This window comes from Rhinolophus sinicus, chromosome 9, assembly GCF_057876585.1.
Source record: "Rhinolophus sinicus isolate RSI-liver-muscle chromosome 9, RSI-T2T, whole genome shotgun sequence".
NCBI classification, from domain to species: Eukaryota; Metazoa; Chordata; class Mammalia; order Chiroptera; family Rhinolophidae; genus Rhinolophus; species Rhinolophus sinicus.
In genome coordinates this window covers 15724813-15747891 of record NC_142509.1, presented here as the reverse complement: position 1 = coordinate 15747891, position 23079 = coordinate 15724813, and the positions used below count along the sequence as shown (strand labels likewise).

Genomic DNA, 23079 nt, shown 5'->3' with positions numbered 1-23079 from the left:
TAGCTTCTAAATCAGACCTTCACCATGGTACTTTTTCTTTGATTGAAAGGCATGACTTTTTAAACAGCTGATCACTTACAAATTTTCTAGAACAACTGCATTATTTGGATATTTCCAGCTTTGGATTCTTGGACAAAATATATTTTACTGTCTTTACAGTTTGCATCATTTTAAGTTATGCTGCCCACCCCTGGGCTTTTTACCCCAAATGCCCATCTGTCTCTACTCCTTCCTGCCTAACTCAGCCCCATTTCACCTTCAGGACCCACCTCCTAACAACCTATTGCACACCCTGGCTGTGGGCGACTATAACACCGTGAGCTTAATGGCAACACAACACATAGGCCTTGCTCTCAATACTGTAACTGGTGCTTTAGTAGCCTGATTCCTCCACCGGAAGGTGGACGCCTTGATGGGAAGCGGTACACAGCTGTATATGTAGGGCCTACTGCAGGAGGCACTCAAACTATTTGTTGGTGAATGATAAAAAAGTATAGTTGTTATTTCAGACCTTAGTATTTATAGAAACCCTGAGACGAATCTGTCAATTGAGTGTGATTAAAGGGAATGGGAAGGATCTCCAAACCCTCTCCCAGCCACTTGGACTGTAGTCAAGAGTTAAGCTCCACACCTTTCCTGTTTCCTAAGGGCCGTGGAATTCAAGGGCTGCTCTAATCCAGTCAAGAAAATATTGAAAAGATGCTCAGAGGTCTAAAACAGTGGTCTTCAAATGGGGTGCCCATGTGCCTTCTTTAATAACTGATCAAGGAACCTTCAAACATAGGGATTCCTGTCACTCCCAGTCTTCTATGCATTTTTTAAGTGTGAAGCTTGGCCCCTCAATTTAGAATAACCAAAGCAATATAGGTTACAAATATTGTTTCTTTAAAACGTAAGTGGAATATTGTCTGATCATCAACATCTTCAAGATATATTTGATAAAACCTACAGATAAGACCATTGGGTGGATTTTTCAGATTCACAGTACGTTGTTCAGTAAATTTTACAGGCAAGCTTCATCTCGTTCACCTCACACTAGATTTAATATTTCCTTCATCCTGTTAACGTCCTGTAAACTTTCAAACATACGATGAAACCATTTTAATGTCAGATTAAGAATGTTCTAGAGAGTACATGGATTTCAAAACTCTTTTGGGAGTACATAAGCAAAAAAGTTTGAAGGCCATTATTCCCAAGCTGTTCTGGCCAATACAGTAGCCACTAGCCACATACGGCTACTTAAATTTAATTAAAATTACATAAAATTTTAAAAATCACTGTCACGGTCACACTAGCCACATTTCAAGTGCTCAACAGCCAGCCGTGGCTAGTGGTTACTGCACAGTGCCTGTTGGACAGGGCAGATACAGAAAACTCATATCATCACAGAAAGTTCCATTGGACGGCACTGTCCAGAGAACCAAGAATATGGGTTTGCCCCAGCCAGCTGAGGTGATAATACTTGATTCCTTGCAGCAAAAGTGCTTCCTCCCACAACAGTGGACCATTTTTCTTGACTTCTGTCAAGGTTCCTCCTATTCAGGAGTAAAGTGACAGGGATGGCAAGACAAAGGAACCTTGAGCTCCCCACAGAGGTTGAGTGGGTAGCCAAGGGAATCCTTTCATAATAGACAGAGTTCAACACTCTGACTGACAACTTGTCACCTACACTGCTCAATGCAGTAGCCACTAACAACACGTGGCTATTTAAACTAAATTAATTACAATGAAACTCAGAAGACTATTCAGTCACCATTTCAACAAGTGCTTGTTAAACCCCAAACCTCCCAAACTGAAAGCCTAAATACAGTGCTACCTCAGTTTTCGAACGTAATCCGTTCCAGAAGTCCGGTCAAGTTCTGAAATGTTCGAAAACAGCCGACAGCTGGGCCTCAGGATCTTGCGCTCAGCGGAAGCCGCGTGACATGTTCGACTTCCGAGGCGTGTTCGAAAACCGAAGCATTTACTTCGGGGTTTATGGCATTTGTAAACCGAAATGTTCGTCAATGGAGATGTTCAAAAACTGAGGTACCACTGTATAAGGGCATGGTTGGTAGCCTAAGTCTACAGTCATGCACAGCTCAGTGCTGGGGGTACGGTCTGCGAAAGGCGTTGCTAGGCAACCTCCTCAATGTGCAAACATCGGAGTGAGTGCACTTCCGCAAGCCTGGTACAGCCTACTACACACTGCAGCCTACGACAGCCTACTACTGCTAATCATATACATAGGCCATACAGTGTCGTATGTGGTCCACTGTGGACCAAAACATTGTCATGTGGTACATGACTGTATACTTTCAAGATACACAGCAAGCCCGTCAGATTCACAAGCAGACAAGCAAGCTGGAACACACAATCTTTCGGGACACAGTGGCATGGGAACAACAGAAACTGACTATGTAAAAACCGGAAGAAGGGGTGGCAGGTTAGCTCAGTTGGTTAGAGTGCGGTGCTCTTGACAACAATGTTGCTGGTTCGATCCCCACATGCTGCCTCTGTGAGCTACACCCTCCACAACTAGATTGAAACAACTACTTGGCTTGGAGCTGATGGGTCCTGGAAAAACACACTTAAATAAACAAGCGTTTTTGTTTTTGTTTTAAATACTAAACTCTATAAATCTTTAAAAAACAATGGAAGGAACCAAATCTGAATCTTTCTTACGAACTATCTGAGTAGTATCCCATATTTCTTCGCAATCTTTCAACGATAACGCAAAAGGAAAGTCTTGTCTACAAACACCAGAGAAAAGTCTTCAGAGATGGGCAGAGTCCATTGCGATGATTACACAGGGACAAGGGGATCTTTTGGCTCCAAGTTATCTTTGCCCTATTGTTTCTCACAAATAATGACAAGGCTTAACAGCAAAAATAAAAGACCAAATATACTATACTGTGATTTGTCTGTTAAAGTACGAAATTTGCTTCAAGGATTATGACAATTACTGGTGAATAAATCTAAGCAATGTCCCTAAAAAATGAATCATTATGTTTGCTGGGCAGAAAACTCCCTACTACGTTTGAGTCCATTTGATGAGCACCAGCATTGAGCCAGCAAAGACAAGTGTTTTGGGTCATGCAATCACCTTGCATTTCACCTTCAGGCAGAACCAGGACACATCTGTTTCAAAGACATAAAACCCACACTCAAGAGGCAAATTTATGGAGAAAACCCAAAAATATGGGACTTGAGAATGAATTTTGCAGTGTATCAGATTAACTGACGGAAATGTGAATATATATAGCATGTGAATGCTTTCAGAAGTTAATGCTTTCATGAATTCTAAGTCTAGAGAGATCTTTCAACTACTACAGTGTGGACTGTAATGAGATCTCTCCCTCTTTTGAAGTCATCACACTTATTGTCTGCTTTGGTATGACAGTAAGTCATTTTAGTATATGACACTTAATCAAGTATACCATCCCACGGGTTGTCTTGTACAGCTTTTTAACTCTGATGTGTGTGTATAGACTTTGACTGCCCTGAAGCTCTCAGATGGTATATTACAATTTCTATTCATCCTAACATCTAGCAGACAGCCTTGTACACAGTAAGTGCTCAAGTATTTGGTGAATGGCAATATAAAGAAAAGGCTTATACAAAAGGAGCAAAATCATGTAATGACTAGACAGAAAACCACCTATTTGTTTACCTGGCTCCAAAATTAGGTTGGAATTGTTAGCAGACAAATTTTCTTCTGGCAAACAAACAAAAAGCAACAAAGCATCAGAACCAAACAATAATCTGTGCAGAACAGTTTCAAACACATCCATTTTATCCAAATGACTGAACAAATATCAATAACAGGACATGTCAGACTTCAAAATGAAACTCTTTGCAGCAATAAACAAATGTTTATATCTGATTTTAAGTTAAAATCCTGTGCACTTAGAAAGATACATGTTCACTGGATAGTAAAAATTGTTACTTTGGTAGCAAACCCAAGAGCTATTAATTTCAATATTTAAAATGTTAATACTTCCATTGTACCGATAAGAGCAATGAGGCACAGTCCAGACAATGGAAGTGATGTGCTTTGAGGTTATTCAGGAAGGTGGTCAGGGTCTTAAGAGGCTGGAATAAGACTCAAGCTTTCTGACGCCTTCAGATGATGAGATGAAAGTTGTTACATCAACATATTGAAACTGTAACTAACAGAAAGTTTCATGAATAAAACTGAAGTTACTATATATCTCTTCCCTCCTTTCAAACTTAGAAGAAATTATTTACTGAGTTTTCATAATTTAATTTTGGTAGGTATTTCATGTACACTAGACCACAAATGGTGTTTCTTCCCTGTGAACCTCTGTTTCTATTTTGAAAAATCTAAAGCAAAAAGGATTACTGAATTTCTTTTTGCAAGTCTCATCAACACAAAAAAGTGAAAGAAATTTCTGAGTTATTTGTTCTAAATCGGCATCTTTGAAACTGGAACCTAAAGATTTGTTTTCAGGGGTGTGGGATTCTCAGAATTTTTTAAGGTTGTGCTTGTCTCTTCATTAATATAATCTGGATTTCCTGGATATCCATCTCATAATTGTGTAAGGCTATGATTTCAGTGATCACATTTGCTTCTATGCTTACGATTCCCAAGGAGTTTGGACAAAAAATGCCATCCTACCAGTAAAGAAGTACACAGATATTATGACTATGAACAACAAGTAGTTCAGGGAAAATGGCAGAAAGAATACTACCAGGATCTTTTAGCAGACACTACGGTAAAGGAACTCTCTTACTTAAAAAACACTTCCACATCATCTTACAATACAAATCTGAACGCCTAGATTAAAAATCAGTAGAAACAGCAAAACAATAATCTGGCTGGTGGTAAAATTTCTAACCCAAATTAAGCCTCTGTATTTAAACATTCAGGTACACAGGCTAGCCAGATGCACCCTGAAAGCTTTACTTGTCACCACATCCGGCACAATAACTAAAGCAGGGAAAAGCTGGCTTTCATGAAGGAGCTTAGTCAGAAACATACTTCAAGCCAATCAAACTCTGGAGGCATCGACACTCCAAATTCCAAACCAACTCTCAGCCAAGCTAACTCCATGATAACAATGCACTATCTGGCTGCAATCAAGCCTTTCCAATTCTCCAAAGCATCTCCAGTCTTACTTGTCCTTCACAGCTCAAGTTAGAAGCAAGACGACTGACACAAAAGCCAGTCGTCCGAAGGCGCTTTTTGCATGGCTCAGCCACTGCACTCGTTTGAAAATTCCTAAACTGGGGGCCCACTGCCCCCCCTCTGCTACCCTTCCTCAACCCCGCCCCGGGCCGTAAGCCTCTGCCTGGGCGCCCCTCTGCCTGGAACAAAGCGAGGCCGCGGCGGTGGGGCGAGAGGCGCCCGGGCTCGGGGACGCCCACGGCGCACACAAGGAGAAACCACCAACTTCAGAGCGCAGGAACGTCTTCCATTGGCAAGAAAGAGGGGCGGCGGCAGGCACGCCCAACTTCAAACTCAGGAAACCTACGGGCTGGCGGCCATCTGGAAAAAAACCTCCTTCCCAGGGAAAGAAGAAAAAAAGCGGAGAGATGCGAGTCGCCCTCCGGGCCCGGGAGGGAGCCCCGAGCTCGGACCGGCCCCGCCCCCGAGGCCCGCTCCCCGCCTCCTCTCTGCCTCGGGTTCGCAGCCCCGGGCCGGGCGGCCGGTTACCTTGATGCGTTCCCGGCACTGGGACGGGGTCCGCTCGTAGCCCAGCTCGGCCAGGGCCCGGGACACGCGCTCGTACATGGCCGGCCCGGGGGCCTTGCTGCCAAACACCGTGCCAGCTCCCTCCAGCTGCTGGTACCGCGCCTCCACCAGCCGCTCGTTGCCCCACACTGCGATGAGCGCGTTGGTCTCGGCCGGCGTCCACGACATGCCGCGGCAGGCGGCGGCGGGGGCCCCCCAGGACGAGGCGGCGCTGCGGCCCCCCAGCCCCAGCCCGAGACCCCCGGACGCCGCTGCCCCCGAGCCCGCCGCACTGCCTGGCCCGAGCGGGGAGGCGCCCCGAGGCGTGGAAGGATCGGACAGCGAAGGGTTCCCGTCGCTCAGGCCACCAGGAGAGGCCGGGGAGAGCACCTCCATCTTCGGGATTTTGAGCGGCGAGTTGGCGGGCCGCTCCGAGCCACAGGGCGCAGCCATCTTCCTAGCGGCGGCCACTGCACCGCCCGGAAGTGACGCGTCTGCGCTTCCGGCCGCCGCGGTCTCCGGGGTCGCCCTGGGGCCCGGCTGGCCGGTGGGCACGCGTCTCGGGGTACCTGCTGCGGGGCGCAAGCCAACCGCTCCCGGCGGCTTCTCTCCGCGCGCCCGCCCGCGCCGCCCGCTCCTCTCCCGGGGTGAGGGCCGCGGAGGGGGCGCGCCGGAGCCCGGTGCCGAGGAGAAGGGCGGGGGCATGAGGGTGCTGCTGCGCGGACGGAGCGGAGCCTCCCCACTTCCTCTTCAGTCTCAGCCCCCGCGAGGGAGGGCGCCGCGTGGGGCCGCGGTTAAGGGGGACTGGACCATTGCGCTCCTCTGCGCTTCGGCTCCACCGCCCCTTCCTCCAACCCGGCGCCGGGCGCAGGGCCGCCGTCCAGGTGGAGGCCGGGGAGCCTCGGAAGGTGTATCCTGGGAGATGCTCAGGCTGGAGGGCGAGCATCTCGAGGGGAGGTTTTAAAAAGCAGGTGACCTGTAGGTTTTCAAGAAACCCAAACGCATTAAATAACAGCAACTCTGCTTCCAATTATGATAGACTTTGCAGTCAGTCTGAGTGGGTGTGACCGTTTGTGAAAGAATTAGATGTCTTACTGCGTTTGTGCAGTTCGTTTATAGCTTTCGTATGTTCGAACTCCGGAGCCCAGCAGAAAAGTTAACTTTCCAATACCATTCTCCATTCTCCTTGATTTGGAAGTCGAATTGTTTTCCCACTGTTTTTCCTACTATTCAGTGTAAAGAGATTAAAAAGAAGACTTCGATTATGACATCTCTTGTGACCAATGATAATTAGTGTATTAGTCAGTGTAGAACACGCCTTACCTCTTTCCTTAAAGTGCTGCAATTTAATGAACCAAATCCATTACGTAGCTGTAAGGTATTTCAATATTCTTGAAAGCCAAAAATCTAATTGTTTATCTTGGACCTTTAACTTAAAAACCTCAGCGGATTTTTTTTTTCAAATTTGCATAAGCTATGCAACACTTTTTAAAATAGCAAACATAGGTTTAAAAAAAGTAGAACTGAAGTCAGCTACATTTTTAACTTAAGAGGGACCGAGAATGTCGTTGGAAAGCTAAAGGAATATGCAATAAGGATGAAGTAGAGATAATTATCTTCGTATGTCATATTAAAATGCCTCCATAGTTTCTAAGCTACCAGTAAAAGAAACATAAAAAGAAGTTCCAGAATTTATACTATCTCTTCCTCTTTTTCTAAGAAAAAGATACAGTCTAGCACCTTGGTTAAGAATATGGGATTCTAGAGTCCGAATGCTGGGCTTCAAATTCCAGTTCTGCGATCTCAGCCAACTTAACCAAACTCTCAGTGCCTTCCTCTATAAGATGAGGATGACCTCACAGCGTTCTTTTGAGAATTAAGTGAGTTAATACAGGGAACTCCTTAGAATGGTGCCTAGTTGACAGTTAATGTTGTGTGAGCACCAGCTATTATCTCACTTTGCCTGTACTCAAGTTCATAGAATCTTCCCTTTGTCACTTTCTCTCCACCACTGGTGTTCAATGTTCTAGTTTTCAGTTGACTTAAGAGCTGTAGTGGAATCTCAGATATCTATCAAAGTAAATTGACTCTCATTCAGCCCAACAGTAAGTTTTTTAATGTCATGTTGTGTGCGTATGAAAGGGAGAATCATGCCAAAATCACATACTAAATGAGACTCCAAAGAGTTTTCTTTTTTAATTTATTTTCAATTACAGTTGACATTCAATATTATATTAGTTTCAGGTGTACAGCATAGTGGTTATACATTTAATTCACGAAGCGGTCCAAAGAGTTTTAAAATCACTGTTTATCCCACTCTCCTTTTCTCACAAGCCTAAAAAAATTCCTCCTTTTATTGTTAATTCTGATGATTCTCAAATTAACCCTGACTGATCAGGAAGCCTTCCTAGATATATAAAGTGGGTTGACAGAGAAGTCCCCCCACAAACTTCTGTTTCTAGACATGATTACCTGTATACCCCTCCCTTCAGTCCCACACTCATCATTTTACCTAATGAGAAAAAGTTGTTTCAAAAACAAAATTTCCAGTAACACCCTAAAGTTAAAACGAAGCCAATGATGCAGAAGTTATTGCTGTGTAGTACGTACATAGTATAGAGGCATCGTGATGCAGGCAGCCAGGATCGTATGTATGTGTCATGTCAGCTTACGGCTGATCCTGGGTGCCAGGCTTGTGTGATGCGCTTGTTCAAAACTTCATAGTTCAATCAGAATTTATGGACTGGCTACTGTGTTTGAAATGACGTGCTACACCTTCTATTGGGATCTGAGTGATAGTTGTAAGTTGATAAAAATCTATTTGAGAGATAACATATGAAATATCTCAAAAGGAAAATAATGTGCAATAGGGTACAGAACCATCCACACTAATCTTCTACCGATAAACTGTCAGCTACTCCCCTTAATTGTATCATCCCCTCATCCTTTTCCTCCACAGTCTGTATCAAGTCTTTGTTTTCCCAGCTTTTTTATGAAGCCTCCCCTAACCAGTTGGACAGAAGTCTTCAATCGAACACCCATTCACACAACCCAGTACTTCATATTAATGTTTTCTGTTTTAAAAGCTTCGCTAACGCTCTTGCATTTTTTCTGTGTTTTAGGATGATCAGCATGTTTGTTGCTTCATCTTTTTATTTCTTTATGTTTCCACGTCAAGTCCTATTACCTTCTAAAATAGTTCCCAAATCTCACCACTTCTGAGCTGTAGTAGTCCAAACCTCCATCATGTCTTTACTGGACAAGTGGACTTTGTGCTTGCGCACTTGCCTGCTTTCACAGTAGCCAAAGTGAACTTAGTTTTTAAAAAACATTTCCTTGTGAAATATGCATATAGAGGAATACATAAAACATACATGTACAGCTACTACATGAATTATTATAAAGCAAATATTACATAATTACCATCCAGGTTAAGAAATACCGATGGTGCCAAAAAAAAGAAATGTATACACATTTTAAGAAAGGAAAAAACTATTAAAATTGTAATACTCAATATATATCAATAACAAAAGATGAATACAAGTAATGTTTGACATCTGCAATTACAAGAGGTGCTCAAAGTGGTTACCATCAGCATCCGGACACTTTTGATTACAGCGAACTACTGCTTGAGCTACGTTGACCAAAGTTGCCACTTGTATACATTTTTTTGGCACCCCTGGTAAGGTATAGCCAGCACTCTAGAAGCCCCACTTCACAACCCCTTCCCATTGTTAACCCGTATCTTCTTTATACAGATAACCACTATCCTAACTTACCTCTCTTTATAGTTCATCACTTTTTTCAAAGTTTTCTCTGGTTTTGAATGTTAATGTAAATGAAATCATGTACTCTGTGTCTGGCTTATTTCATTCAATATTGTGTTTTTAATTGATTCATCTATATGAGGCTTTAGCTTATTCATTTTGTTGCTGTAAAATTCTCTGTTTTATGAATATGTCACATTTATCCACCCTAGTGTTGAATTTTTGGATTGTCTCTAAGATATGAGGAATGCCACTACAAACATTCTTGTACATGTCTCCTAGTGCATATGTACAAGTATTTCTGCAGATTGTATACCTTCCTCCCTCCCTCCATCCTTCCCTTTTCTTCTTATTTCCATGTGGATACCCAATTATTCCAACTCCATTTACTGAAGAGACCATTTTCCTTCCCTCTTGGCAATGCCGTTTTTGACATAAATCAATATCCATATGTGTATGGGTCTGTTTCCGGGCTCTTTTATTAAATTGGTCTATTTGTCTATCTGTTTTTCTATTTGTGTTCCTTATGGCAATATCGTATTGCCCTAATGATGTATCACACTGGCTTTATGACAAGTCTCATGTCAAGGGCAGAAAGCCCCTCCTCTTCCTCTTCTTCCTCTTTCTTCAAGAGTGGCTTGGTATTCTTAATCCTTCACATTTCCATATAAACATTTTAGAATTAACTTTTCAAGGTCTACAGAAAAAGCTGTGGATATTTTGACTGGTATTATATTGAATCTATGGGCCAATTTGAGAAAACCTGACATCTTTATAATTACCGGTTTTCTGATCCTTGAAAATAATATATCCATTCATTTACTTTTTTGTTTCCCTCAATAAAGTTTTATCATTTTCTGCGTAAAGTTCTTGTACATTTTTTGTTGGATTTATTCCTAGGTAGTTGGTATTTTTTTTAACACTCTTGTAAGTGGTATCATTTTTACAGTTTTATTTTCTAATTGTTTTTACTGGTATAGCCATCAGTGTTTTCATTTTCTGTGGTTTCAGTTACCTGTGGTCAACTGCAGTCTGAAAATATAAAATGGAAAATTCCAGAGGTAAACAATTCATAAGTTTTAAATTGTGTGACGTTCTGAGTAGCATGATGAAATCTCATGGCATCCCATTGTGTCCTGCCCAGGACGTGACTCATCCCTTTGTCCAGCGTCTCCACACCGTAGACACTCCCCAACAGTCACATTGGAGCCCTCTGGGTTATCAGATCAACCGTGGTGTTCAGGTTACCCCTATTTTACTTAGTTATGGTCCCAAAGCTCAAGAGTAGTGATGCTGACAATTCGAATATGCCAAAGAGAAGCTGTAAAGTGCTTCCTTTAAGTGAAAAAGTGAAAGTTCTTGACTTAATAAGGAAAGAAAAAAAAATGTATGCTTAGGTTGCTAAGATTTACAGTAAGAACGAACCTTATATCCATGAGATTGTTAAGAAGCAAAAAAGAAATTCATGCTACTTTGGCTGTAGCACCTCAAACTGCAAACACTATAACCATAGTGCATGATACATACTTAGTTAGATGGAAAAGCCATTAAATTTGTGGGTAGAAGACAGGAACGGAAAACATGTTCTGATTGATGGCAATGTGTTGCCCCAGAAAGCATTGAGCCTATACAAAGACTTCAGCAAGGGATCCCCTAGAAAGACATCAAGCCATTTACTGCAAGTAAAGGATAAAGGTTACAATAAGACATTTTGAGAGACAGAGACAGACCCCTACATTCACTAACTTTTATTACACTTTATTGTTATAATTGTTCTATTTTATTAGTTATTGTTAATCTCTTAACTGTGCCTAATTAATAAACATTATGTAGGTATGTATGTATAGAAAAAAAAACCCAGCATATACAGGGTTAGGTACCATGCATGGTTTCAGGAGTGTCCTAGCAGTCTTGGCATGTATGGAACATATTGGCATGGTCACACATTATTTGACATTCTTCCAACAAGAAATCGAGTCTGTGTTCCCTCCTCCTTGCACCTGGGTGAATCTTTGTGACTACCTTAATGAACCAAATGTGGAGAAAGTGACACTGACTTTTAAGGCTCGGTTTGGAAATACCCTGAAGCTTCTGTCAGTTTCTGTTGAGGTACTTTGAAAATCTCCAGATTTCGTGTAAGAAGTTGGGCTACCTTAAGTCTCCGTGGAGAGCCCACAGAGAGAGAAGGAGAGAAAGATAGCCAAGTAGTCAGGTATGTTCCCGCCTCCAGTGGTTTGTCTCCCTAGCCCAGATTCTAAACATGTGATTGAAGATGCTTTGAGATGACCCCGGCTCCAGCCACCACCTGTCTATAACAACCTGAGAGACATAACGAGAGCTCCTAGCTAACCCCAGGCACCTGTGGATTCATAAGCAAAATGAATGATTGTTGTTCTGTGCCACTTTTAGGGTGTTTTGTTATGCAGTGAGGGTAACTGGAACAATGACCTACATACAATCCTTTTCCACCCACCATACCTCGACTCCCACCTTAAATACCCTGCAGCCACACTGGCTCTGTCTGTGTCCTATCACACAGGCCAAACTTATTTCTGTTTTGGGGTCTTTGGACTTGTGTATCCTTACCTGAGAACACTCCTATCTTAGCTCCTCAAAGCGATAGCCTCCTCCTCATAATTCATCTCCTCAAATGTCACCTCCCTTTAGACAAGCCTTTACTGCCGTTTACATTGCCTTTTTATTTGGTCGACACACATTTTCTGAAATAATTCCTGCATATTACTTTTTCTTTCCTGTGTTTATTCTATTCCATCCCCCTCCAGAATATAAGCTGTTTGAAGCCAGGGATTTTCTCCATTTTGTTCACTTCTAATAGGTCCAGCACTTAAAATAGTGCCAAGCAGCCTTTCCTCATTGATCAAGATGGAATAACGGGGACTGAATATACCCACCCATTGTAAATAACTAGAAAACCAGACAAAATATATGGAACAGTGGTTTTCAACACATAGGCCATCAGACAATGAAGGACAGTGAACTCTGAGAGATGAAACATGTAGTGATTGTGATAATGGTTTCACAGGTTTGGGCATATGTTACAGATTATTAAGTTGTGCACTTTAAATATGTACAGTTCATTGCATGTTAATTATACCTCAATAAAGCTGTTATAACAAAATAATGAGCATCCAGGCAAATAGTAAGCATTCAATAAACATTTGTAGACTGGCCATTGACTTTCTTGGACTGTGATTTCTTAGTGGTCAGTGATTGATTTTTCTATACATGTTTATGTAATACCCAGCAAAGTACCATGTTGGGCTTTTTCCACGCTACCCAGAGAGGGACCCATACCGCGCTGTTCTCGGTTCCCACGTAACTGAAAGGGAATCTTTCACAATGTCCAGAGCCCTTGATGTCCTATAAATGAAGAAAGAGGATGTCCTCAAATTCCTTGCAGCGGGAACCCTCTTAGGTGGCACCAACCTTGACTTCCAAATGGAACAGTAGTACATCTACAAACGGAAAAGTGATGGCGTCTACATCATTTGCTGTGGGGACAGAGTCCCAGAGAGCAGTTTCCAGGCTCTTGGCCTCATGTGGAAAGGTGCTGGCTCAGGTAATAGATGGCCATCAGCTGTGACTAGTAGGCCATAAGCTATAACAGGTTAGCCCTTAGCCACTAATATAACTGCCGTGGCTATGCTAGGGGGTTGGTTGTTGGTTGGTTGGCAGAGAAGCGGACGGCAGATTGCGGATCGTGTGGCTCCTGCTTCCTGTGTCTCCAACCCAGCCGCTAGCGAGAATATAGTGGTATGACTCCCCTATCTATGGCTCCGCTGGTGTTCCTTTTTGGCCTCACCATATCCTGCATTTTTATGCAGGGAGTGGGAGCTGAGACCCTGCATGACACCCTGTATGACATATGCATAAATCTGAAGAGAACCTGGGAGAAGCTTCTGCTGGCAGCTCCTGCCATTGCTGACACTGAAAATCCGGCTGATGTCAGTGTCATATCGTCCAAGAATACTGGTCAGCGAGCTGTGCTGAAGTTTGCTGCTGCCACCGGAGCCACTCCTATTGCTGGCCACTTCACTCCTGGGACCTTCACTAACCAGATCCTGGCAGCCTCCTGGGAGCCGAGACTCCCGGTGGTTACCCATCCCCAGGCTGACCACCAGCCTCTCACAGAGGCCTTGTGTCAGCCTGCCGACCATCGCTCTGTGTAACACTCCTCTGCGCTATGTGGACATGGCCATCCCTCGCAGCAACAAGGGCGCTCACTCCGTGGGTCTGATGTGGTCGACGCTGGCCCGGGAAGTTCTGCGCATGTGTGGCACCACCTCCTGCGAGCACCTATGGGAGGTCAAGCCTGATTTCTACTTCTCCAGAGACCCTTTGGAGACTGAAAAGGAAGAGCAGGCTGCTGCTGAAGAGGCTGTGACCAAGGAGGAATTTCAGGGTGAATGGACTGCTCTAGCTCCCAAGTTCACTGCTGCTCGACCTGAGGACACAGACTGGTCTGAAGGCGAGCAGTGCTCTCTGTGTCTACTCAGCAGTTTCCTACCAAAGACTGGAGTGTCAGCTGCCACTGAGGAGTGGTCTGCAGCCCCTACTGCTCAGGCCGCTGAATGGGGAGGAACAACCACTGAGCGTCCTAAGCTGTTCTTCCACAAACTTAAGCAAAACAGAAATGAGGCTGACAGAAAACAAACAGTTTCTAAAAGTTAAAACAAAAGTATCATGTCAGGGCCGGCCCAGTGGCTCAGGCAGTTAGAGCTCCATGCTCCTAACTCTGAAGGCTGCCGGTTCGATTCCCACATGGGCCAGTGGGCTCTCAACCACAAGGTTGCCAGTTCAATTCCTTGAGTCCCGCAAGGGATGGTGGGCTGTGCCCCCTGCAACTAGCAACGGCAACTGGACCTGGAGCTGAGCTGCACCCACTACAACTAAGACTGAAAAGACAACAACTTGAAGCTGAACAGCACACTCCACAACTAAGATTGAAAGGACAACAATTTGACTTGGAAAAAAGGCCTGGAAGTACACACTGTTCCCCAATAAAGTCCTGGTCCCCTTTCCCAATAAAATCTTTAAAAAATAATAGTAATAATAATAATAATAATATCCTTTTTAAAAAAGTATCATGTCAGAACAAGTATTCAAAAGCTATTTTATAAATATTATAACAAAACATTATTACATATCAATTTGATTAGTCATTTAAGTGGGACTAAAGATAATCTATTTTTCCTGACAAAATGTTTAACTTCATTAACAACTGAAAAAATACAAATTAAAATAATGAAAATCTATTTTTAAACCTTCAATTTGCAAGTAGTTTTAAATGACAGCATAAGCCTGAGTATTTTTATATTCAGAATGAAGAAGAAATGGTGGTGAGGATGTGGAGCAATAGGAACTCTCATTCATTGCTGGTGGAAATGCAAAATGATACAGCCACTTACGAACCTAAACAAAGTCTTACCATACTATCCAGCAATCGTGCTTATGTCCACACAAAACCTGCACATGAAGGCTTATAACAGCTTTATTCATAATTGCCCCAAACAGGAAGTAACCAAGAAGTCCTTCAACAGGTAAATGGAAAATCATTTACACCATGGAATGTTACTCAATAAATAAAGGAAATCAGCTATCAAGCCATGAAAAGACACAGGGGAATGCATATTGCTAAAGTGGGAGAAGCCAGTCAGGAAAGGCTACATACTGTATGATTCCAACTGTAAAATGTTTTGGAAAAGGCAAAACTATGGAGACCAAAAAGCTTAGTGGCTGCCAGAGTTTCCTCAGGAAGGGAGGAAAGGATAAATAGGTGGAGCACGGGGTTTTTTAGGTCAGTGAAACTATTCTGTATGACACTGACACTCACATGGATACATGACATTATGTATTTGTCAAAACCCATACAACTCTACAACACTAAGAGATAGCACAAATGCAAACTATGGGCTTTAGTTAATAACAATGTATCCGTATTACTTCACCAACTGCAATAAAGATACCACAGGAAAGCAAAATGTTAAGGGGAAACTGTGGGGGGGCGGGGGGCATGGAACCTCTGTACTTTCTGCTCAGTTTTTTTGTAAACCTAAAACTGCTCTGCGAAACACAGTTTAATAACAATTTGTTTACAAATAGGCTTACATACATTTATTAATTTTTAAAAGGGTTGAAATATATGCAACAGGTTTTAATACTGGTTACATGTGATGCTGGTTTTAATTTTTGTTGTTTATCTCAGTTTTCTTACAAAGAAAGAAATGATGGTGGTGTGATATTTAAGATAAAAAAACAGTTATTTTAAAAAGAAGAGTGGGAAGAGATGATGCAATAATCTTTCCTCTCTCCCACTGCTGTAGCACCTGTGGGACACTGTAACCCTAAAGGTAGACTGTGTCAATTTGTTTCCAAATTGGGACATAAATCATGCCTCAGAGGAAAGTATGAAGCATAAATAAGACAATGAGGAAGTGCAATTTGCATGGAGCCTGGGATATTCCAAACACTTAATAAAAGGAGAGCTGTTGCTATTTCCTCTCATGTGCATGCTGCTAAGAAAGGCCTCCCACTCCCAAACCCCAACCCAAAACAATGTTGACAGCCTTGCCACTGCTATCTGACTTGGGACCATCAGGACTAATCTCATCATGACCTTTACCTATTTAAGTCACTCACTGCAAGAAGCCCAGGAATCCCAGGACATTCTAAATGCCTTGGGATTTAATGCCCGTGGGCCTCTGTAAATTCTCTTCCCTGATTCTATTACTTAGCCCTCCAGACTCTTGTGTCCTCTGGTGTTTGTGATCGATGATCAGAAAATCTCCCTATGGCCTCAATCTCTTCTCTGACCATTCTTTATACTTTCTCGCTCTTACTCAGCCTTGACTGTCCCCAGGTCCCCCTTCAGTCCTTGTAAATGAGGGCTATTTTCTCTAGACTCACTTCTTCCTTTCTCTGTAGGACTCCTTGGCAGAATCACAATCCTGTTTAAATCCAACTGTATGCCTCCTGCACACCCGCCCCATACAGTTGCTAGTGGTTGGAGAAAAACACAAAACCGGGCTGACTGGTCTGCCTTGCAATGAAATTGTGATCGCTGACCTCAAGTGGGCCCTTGGTGTAGTTCAGCAATCATTTCATTTCTCTCATTCATTCTCTCACTCTCCTGTATGACTGACTGTCTTATGCCTTTGTTGGTCTCGTATTAAATTGTGATGAAGGGGTCCAACTTTTATTTTTTTAATTTTGCATCTGGATATCCAATTGTCCCCACACTGTTTGTAGGAAAGTCTATTCTTTGCCGATTGAATTGTCGTGGCCTCCTTGTTAAATACCAATGAACTACGTATTAGGTTGGTGCAAAAGTAATTGCGTTTTTTGCAATTGTTTTTAACCTTTTAAACCACAATTACTTTTGCACCAACCTAATATAAATGTCAGGGCTTATTTCTCGATTCTCAGCTCTAGTCCATTGATCTCCGTGTCTCTCACTATGCCATTAGCACACTGTAACGGTAGCGTTAGAGTAAGCTTTGAAATTGCGAAGAGCAAGTTTTCCAACTTTATTCTTATTCAAGATTGTTTTGGCTATGCTGGGTCCCTTGTATTTCCAAATGAATGTATTAAATCTTCCAAACAATGAACATACAATATCTTTCCATTTATTGAGGTCTTTTTAAATTTCTTTCAACAATTTTTGTGGTTTTCAGAATATAGGTTTTACCCTTCGTTTGTTAAATATATTCCTAGGTATTTTATTCTTTTTGATGTTGTTCTGAATGGAATTGTGTGTGTTTTTTCCTTGGCTTAATGCAGTTTAAATCTTTTTTTAAATTAAATTTATTGAGGTGAACATTGGTTAGTAAAATTATGTGGGTTTCACGTGTACATTTCTATAATCCATCATATATACGTTGCATTGTGTATTCACCATCCAGAGTCAGTTCTCCGGAATTGTTTTCTTAATTTCATTTTCAGATTGTTCATTGCTAGTATCTAGAAATACTACGGATATATATAACTGATCTTATAGCACGCAACCTTGTTGAACTTGTTTATTAGTCCTGATAATTTTTCAGGGAATTCCTTATGATTTTTGGTATACGAGAGCAGGTCATTTAAAATAGAGACATTTTTACTTCTTCCTTTCCAGTCTGGATGCCTTTCACTTCACTTTCTTCCCTAAGGACCCTGGCTAGAGCCTCCAGTACAATGTGGAATAGAAGCGGCAAGAAAGTATATCCTTGTCGTATTTCGGATCTTAGGGGCAAAGCATTCAGTCTTTCACCATGAAGGATGATGCTAGCTGTGAGTGTTTTGTAGCTGTCCTTTATCAGGTTGAGGAAATCCTCTACAATTCCTAGTTTGTTGAGTATTTTTATTGTGAAGGGATATTGGAGTGCTGGATTTTGTCAAATGCTTTTTCAGCGTCTATTGATATGATCATGTGATTGTTGTCCTTTTATTGATACAGAGTTAGACTAATTGACTTTCAGATTTATTTAAACAACTTTGCATATTTGGGATAAATTCCACATTGTTATGATGTATAATCCCTTCTAACTGTTGCTGAATTCAGTTTGTTAGTTTTTTGGGGTTTTTTTATTTTTTATTTTTACATCTATATTCATACTCAACTTAGTCTCCACTAATTGCTAGCTGATTGCTCTATTGTTTTCTACAATGACATGGGGCACAAATTATTCCACAGTCTGAACCAGTTAAATCCGGTCCTCTGTGTAGGGTAATTTTTGAGGTCAATCTATGAGGATGGTCCTGCCCCTAGTAGGGCTGTTCTTAGCTGTCTCTTTCCCTGGTTCTCTCTGGTAAACGTGGTGGCCTTATAGTTCAGCTTACTATCCTCGTGGAGCCACCAGCCTCCTTTTCATTGCTCACCACAAAAATCTCCAGTGTTTTCAAGAGTGCCTTTAGGCTCAAACTTCCCCACATTCTGTTTCAAATAAAGTCAGTTACCTTGGGGAAAGCCTTGACATTCTCTGTTCTTCTGGCCTACCTCTTCCCCTGGATAAAATCTCTGCTCTATTGCTTCAGAGCTGGTGGCAGGGACAGTGGTTCCTGTGTCTCAGACTGACCTGCCTCTGCAGGACCCTGCATGGGGGTGGCAAGTCTCTGGTCTTTGAGGCTTGCCTCTTGCCATGTGGAACCTCTGCCCTATGAGTGAACTGGGCTGAGGGTGATTGGGCCCCATTAGTCTAGACTGTCCTGCCTGGATAGAGCCTCTGACCTATGAACGGGGACTTGATGAAGAAAGGAGAGCTCCCTACCCCTGGGCAGCACTTCTCTGGAATTTGGCCTTTGCCACAGAGTTTGGACGCATGAGAAATGCTGGTGGCCTGCCCTACACAGGGAGATAACATAGGCCTTGACTGGGCACTGGGGAAGGAAGTGCTGGCTTCATGCGCAGTGCTGCCCAGTGCAGAGTTTCTGTCATGTCTGTCATGCTGAGTTAGGGGAGTGGGCCAGAGATTTGGTAGATTCCTGAATAAATATTTCTTCATTTGCTGTATGCCCTTAGGACAATTTACAGGGACTTAAAAGTTGTCTTTTTTAAAAAATAATTTTCGCCAGTAAGGCTTGTTACACTGGAGAGAGTCTGCAGAGTTCCTCACACTGCCATCCCAGAAGCAACCCTCTTTCCCTTCCCTCTTGAGCAAAACTTCTCAAAAGTGTTGTCAGCACTTCATGTTGCAGTCCTGTCTTCTTCCTCCTACTCCCTGCTGAAATCTTTCTTGAGCCACCTCCAGTCAGGCTGTGATCCCACAAACCCACTGAAACTGCTCTTGTCTAAGTCACCAGTGCCTTCCATGTCGCCACATTCGAGAGTCAACGTCTCATTTTCCTCTTACCTGCCCTGGCAGCTGTATTTCACACAACTGAGCTCACTTTCCTCCTTCAAATGCTTTCAACGCTTAGATTCCAGGACCCTACACTCTCTTGGTCCCTAATTTTCTTCTGACCACATTTATTTCTCCTTCTCAGTCTCCCTTGCTGGTGCCTCAGAACCAGTCCTTAGAGCTCATATCCGTTTTATCTACACTTACGTCCTTGGTGATCTCATCCAGTCTCATCAGTAATCATCCACATGCTGATGGCTTTCAGATTTGTACCTCCAGGTGAGGCCTCTCTTCCAAACTGCTCACTCATTCAATACACCGCCTATGTGACCTCTGCACACTGTTTCCTAACAGGCTTCTCAAACTGTACGTACAAAGCAGCTCTTGATCCTCCCGTCCAAGCTTATTTCTTCGTCTTCTGCATCATTCCAGTTGCTTGGCCCAAAAGCCACTGTATTTCCGCATTCTATGTCCAAGCTGTCAGCCACTCCTGTTGGGTCTACCTTCAAAATGTATTCAAAGTCTGACTTCTTACAGCGTCCACTGCTGTAAGAAGCCACCAAGATCTCTTGCCTAGATTATTCCAAGAACTGCTTCTTCAGAGGTCTTCCTGCTTCCATCCAGCTACCTCTCTGACCTCGTCTCCTGTTGCTGCCCCCCAGCTCTTGTCACACTGACCTTCTTGCTCTTTCTTGAATATACACGGTTCATGGATGAGCTTCTTAGGTTGGCAATACCCTGCATATTACCATACAGCGATGCCAGGACGGAACTACATTCTTGAGGACACAAAAGTTTGCATTTGGTACCCTCTCAGTTCTAGATTCTGCCATAGATGTCTCTTCCTTTAGCTGCTTCCAATTTGTATCCTTTCATGATAGTAAAACTATAATCAGAAGTTCCGAGTCCTGTGAGTCATTTTAGCAAATTGTTGAACCCGAAGGTGGTCATGGGAGCCCCCTAATTTGTAGCCAGGTGGTCTGAAGTGAGGGTGGCCTGAGGGATCCCTGACTTGTAGCCGGTGCCTGAAGTCTTGGGCACACATGGCAGGCTGTGCCCTTGACCTCATGTTTGAGTACTCATGGTAGCATTACAAGGGGTTAGGTGGGAACACCTAGTATCTCAGGTTGAGAGACATAGTGGTATCCTGCGGGCAATGATGTTTTAGAACCACTGAGTTTGCACAACCTGCATTAGATCCTGGATGGTATCCAGTGCCTTTACGTGAACATCAGAGCACCAATTATTCGTACAATATAGCTTTGCAAATTGCTTTCACATTTGAGCTTCACAACAGGTGCTATCACCCTCCTTTTACAGACGAATAAACTGAAGTGAAGAGGAGGACACTTGTCCAAGGTCACCAGACTTCAACGCAGAGCTCTTTACACTAGGGCCCACAAACGGCAGATACCAATGACAACACATATGCAGGGGCTTCTTCATGGTCAGCTCTCTCTTAGCCTGTTTTAGGAAACTGAAGCAACTCCAGACTTGGGACTCGGGATTCTCCACTCCCCTGTGTGATTTTTCTCCTTTTGGAGCAGTGAGATGTACAGGGAAACCTGTAGAAACACAGGTCTTCTCAAAATGTAGAACCACATATTCCCTTGGAGCTCATCATAGGCTCCTCATACCAATGGCCCTTCCCAAGGGAGAAGAGAACGTGTTACCTGCAGCAAAACCAAAACTGGGTAAGCAAGGAAACTTTTAATTCAAAGACTCAAGAGAACCTACCCCAAAATTGGTAACCAAGTCTCCCTTTACTTATACCTATAAGTTCTGGACTGCACTGAAAGATGGTGAGCCAAGCCTACAAACCAAATGGAAAAATAGCAAACATACAAATAGCCAGTTTCAAGAAAAGAAAATACAATTGGCTCTTAAGTAAATAAAATATGCCCCATTCCACTTATAATATGCACAATACAAATTAAAACTATGAGAAGATGTCATTTTTACCTGTCAGATTAGCAGAGAAAGAAATCGGATAACACATTGTGTTGTGAGATCTGGGGAAAGCTCATCTGGCACCCTCATATGTTGCTGGTGAGATTCAAAATTGCTGTAACCTCTCTTAAGGTGACTTGGCAACATTTCACAAGCACACGTTTGCATTTGACTCAGCAAATTCACTTTTAGGAATTTATTGTAAAGATGGATCCACATGTTAGTGTAAAGATATCTGCTGTAGATTGAAAAACATTGTCACCATATTTTACAACTCTTTCCATTAAGAGGTAAGTCTGTTTCCCCACTCGGTGAGTCTGGACTGACCCTGTGGCTTTGCTCTGACTGATGAAATGTAGCAGAAGTGATGCTATTCCATAGCCTAACCTCAAGAGTCTTGTAGCTTCCACTCTCATGCACTTGGAATCTGCCCCCGGACCAGCTGGTGGTTAGAAGCTGAAAAAATAAAAAACCTATGAGACTGTTAGCAAAGATTGGAGGGATGGTGAACAAACAGTTGTCGGAGGCTGGGAATGCAGAGAGAGAACGGTTATTAGAAGCTGGAGAAAGGACGCCTGGTGTTAGATAGTGATGGGCTAATCAGCAAATGTTGCCTGTGGAAACTTGAAAGATAGAAAATGTACCTAATAAACCTTTTAAAAATATGATAAGAAGGTCTTCAGACAGGATGTTGAGTATGGTTGGGCTTCTTCTAACTGAATGTCCAGGAAGAGAGAGATGAGCAGAAGGAACTGTTCAATTTACAGGCAGAATCTAGAGGAGATATGGAAGCCCAAGGATTTTCCGTTTTGGCGAATATAACTATCTCTTATCCTCAGATTTTCCAGCTGGTAAAAATTTCTCAAAGTTAAAAGAGTCGGAGGCCAAAGTCAAATCAAGAGAACCCCTGTTAAGACCCCTGAATGACTTAAGGTAATGCCCAGAGGACTTTCTCTAGGGCTTCTGGGAATCTTAAGGATGTTTTCCCACAGCAGCCTCAAAGTATCACCCAAAAGGTATTGATTATCTTGGTACATATAACACGGAACACCACAAGATTCCCCTGTTTTGATGGCATTATGTTAATTGGCGCACTTGAATACAGAGGGGAGGAAATAAACCCTAAAATGATTCAAGGGCCCGCCATATCAGTGATGTATTTAGGGGCCAGTTGTCTGGGGCAGGCCAAGACATCCACTCTGGGTTTGAGGACAATTGTTGTGCTTTGCTCCTCCTACCACTCAGAGGCATCATGCATATTAGTAGGCCCCTTCAGAAGTTGGAGACAGCATATCTGACCTTTGGGAATATTGCTCTAATTGATATATTGGATGACTTTGAAGGCTACAAGTTTTTTTCTGGGGGGGGGGGGGGCGGCAGAGCAAGAACAGACTGCCGCAGGTTCTGGATGCAGTTTCAGTAGCCATATGACCAGTAGATTCCATGGTGCTAGTGATTGATGTTTGTTGTAGATGTGTACACTGCGTAGAGTCTCTGCTGTGTGGCCATGCCTACAGTTAATGTTCCCAGAAGCAGAGCTTAACCAATGATGGAGGGAGAATTGGTAGATAAATATCCTAACTTTCTTGCTCTTCACATGGGATAACTCTGAGGTATGTCCTACACCAGCTCCCAGGATTCCCGGATGAGATTAAATCCCAGTTAGTCACAATTCACCGTTTATTGGCTTTCTTCCTTTTTCTCCCACGCTTCTATTTTCCTAGTGGTGATACTTTTCCCCAAATAAACTCCTTGCACTCTAATCCTTGTCTCAGTGTCTATATCTGGAAGGACCCAAACTAACCAACCGATGTTTAGAAGGGAAATAGTGTTCTACGCAAAACTG

At 42.9% G+C, this 23079-nt stretch overlaps 1 protein-coding gene and 1 pseudogene across 2 annotated transcripts in view; one reads left to right on the top strand and one right to left on the bottom strand.

Moving 5' to 3' along the window:
• MSANTD2 (Myb/SANT DNA binding domain containing 2) overlaps positions 1–6439 on the bottom strand; it is a 29437-nt gene extending 22998 nt beyond the window's left edge. For both annotated transcript variants that reach the window (XM_019710481.3, XM_019710482.3), the window contains exon 1: positions 5660–6439. In XM_019710481.3, coding sequence (XP_019566040.1) covers positions 5660–6382 — 723 coding nt within the window. In that variant the 5' untranslated portion in view covers positions 6383–6439. The remainder of the gene's footprint in view (positions 1–5659) is intronic.
• A 6365-nt stretch (positions 6440–12804) lies between these two features.
• Positions 12805–18606, top strand: LOC109433875 (small ribosomal subunit protein uS2 pseudogene; annotated as a pseudogene).
• Positions 18607–23079: the final 4473 nt, after the last annotated feature.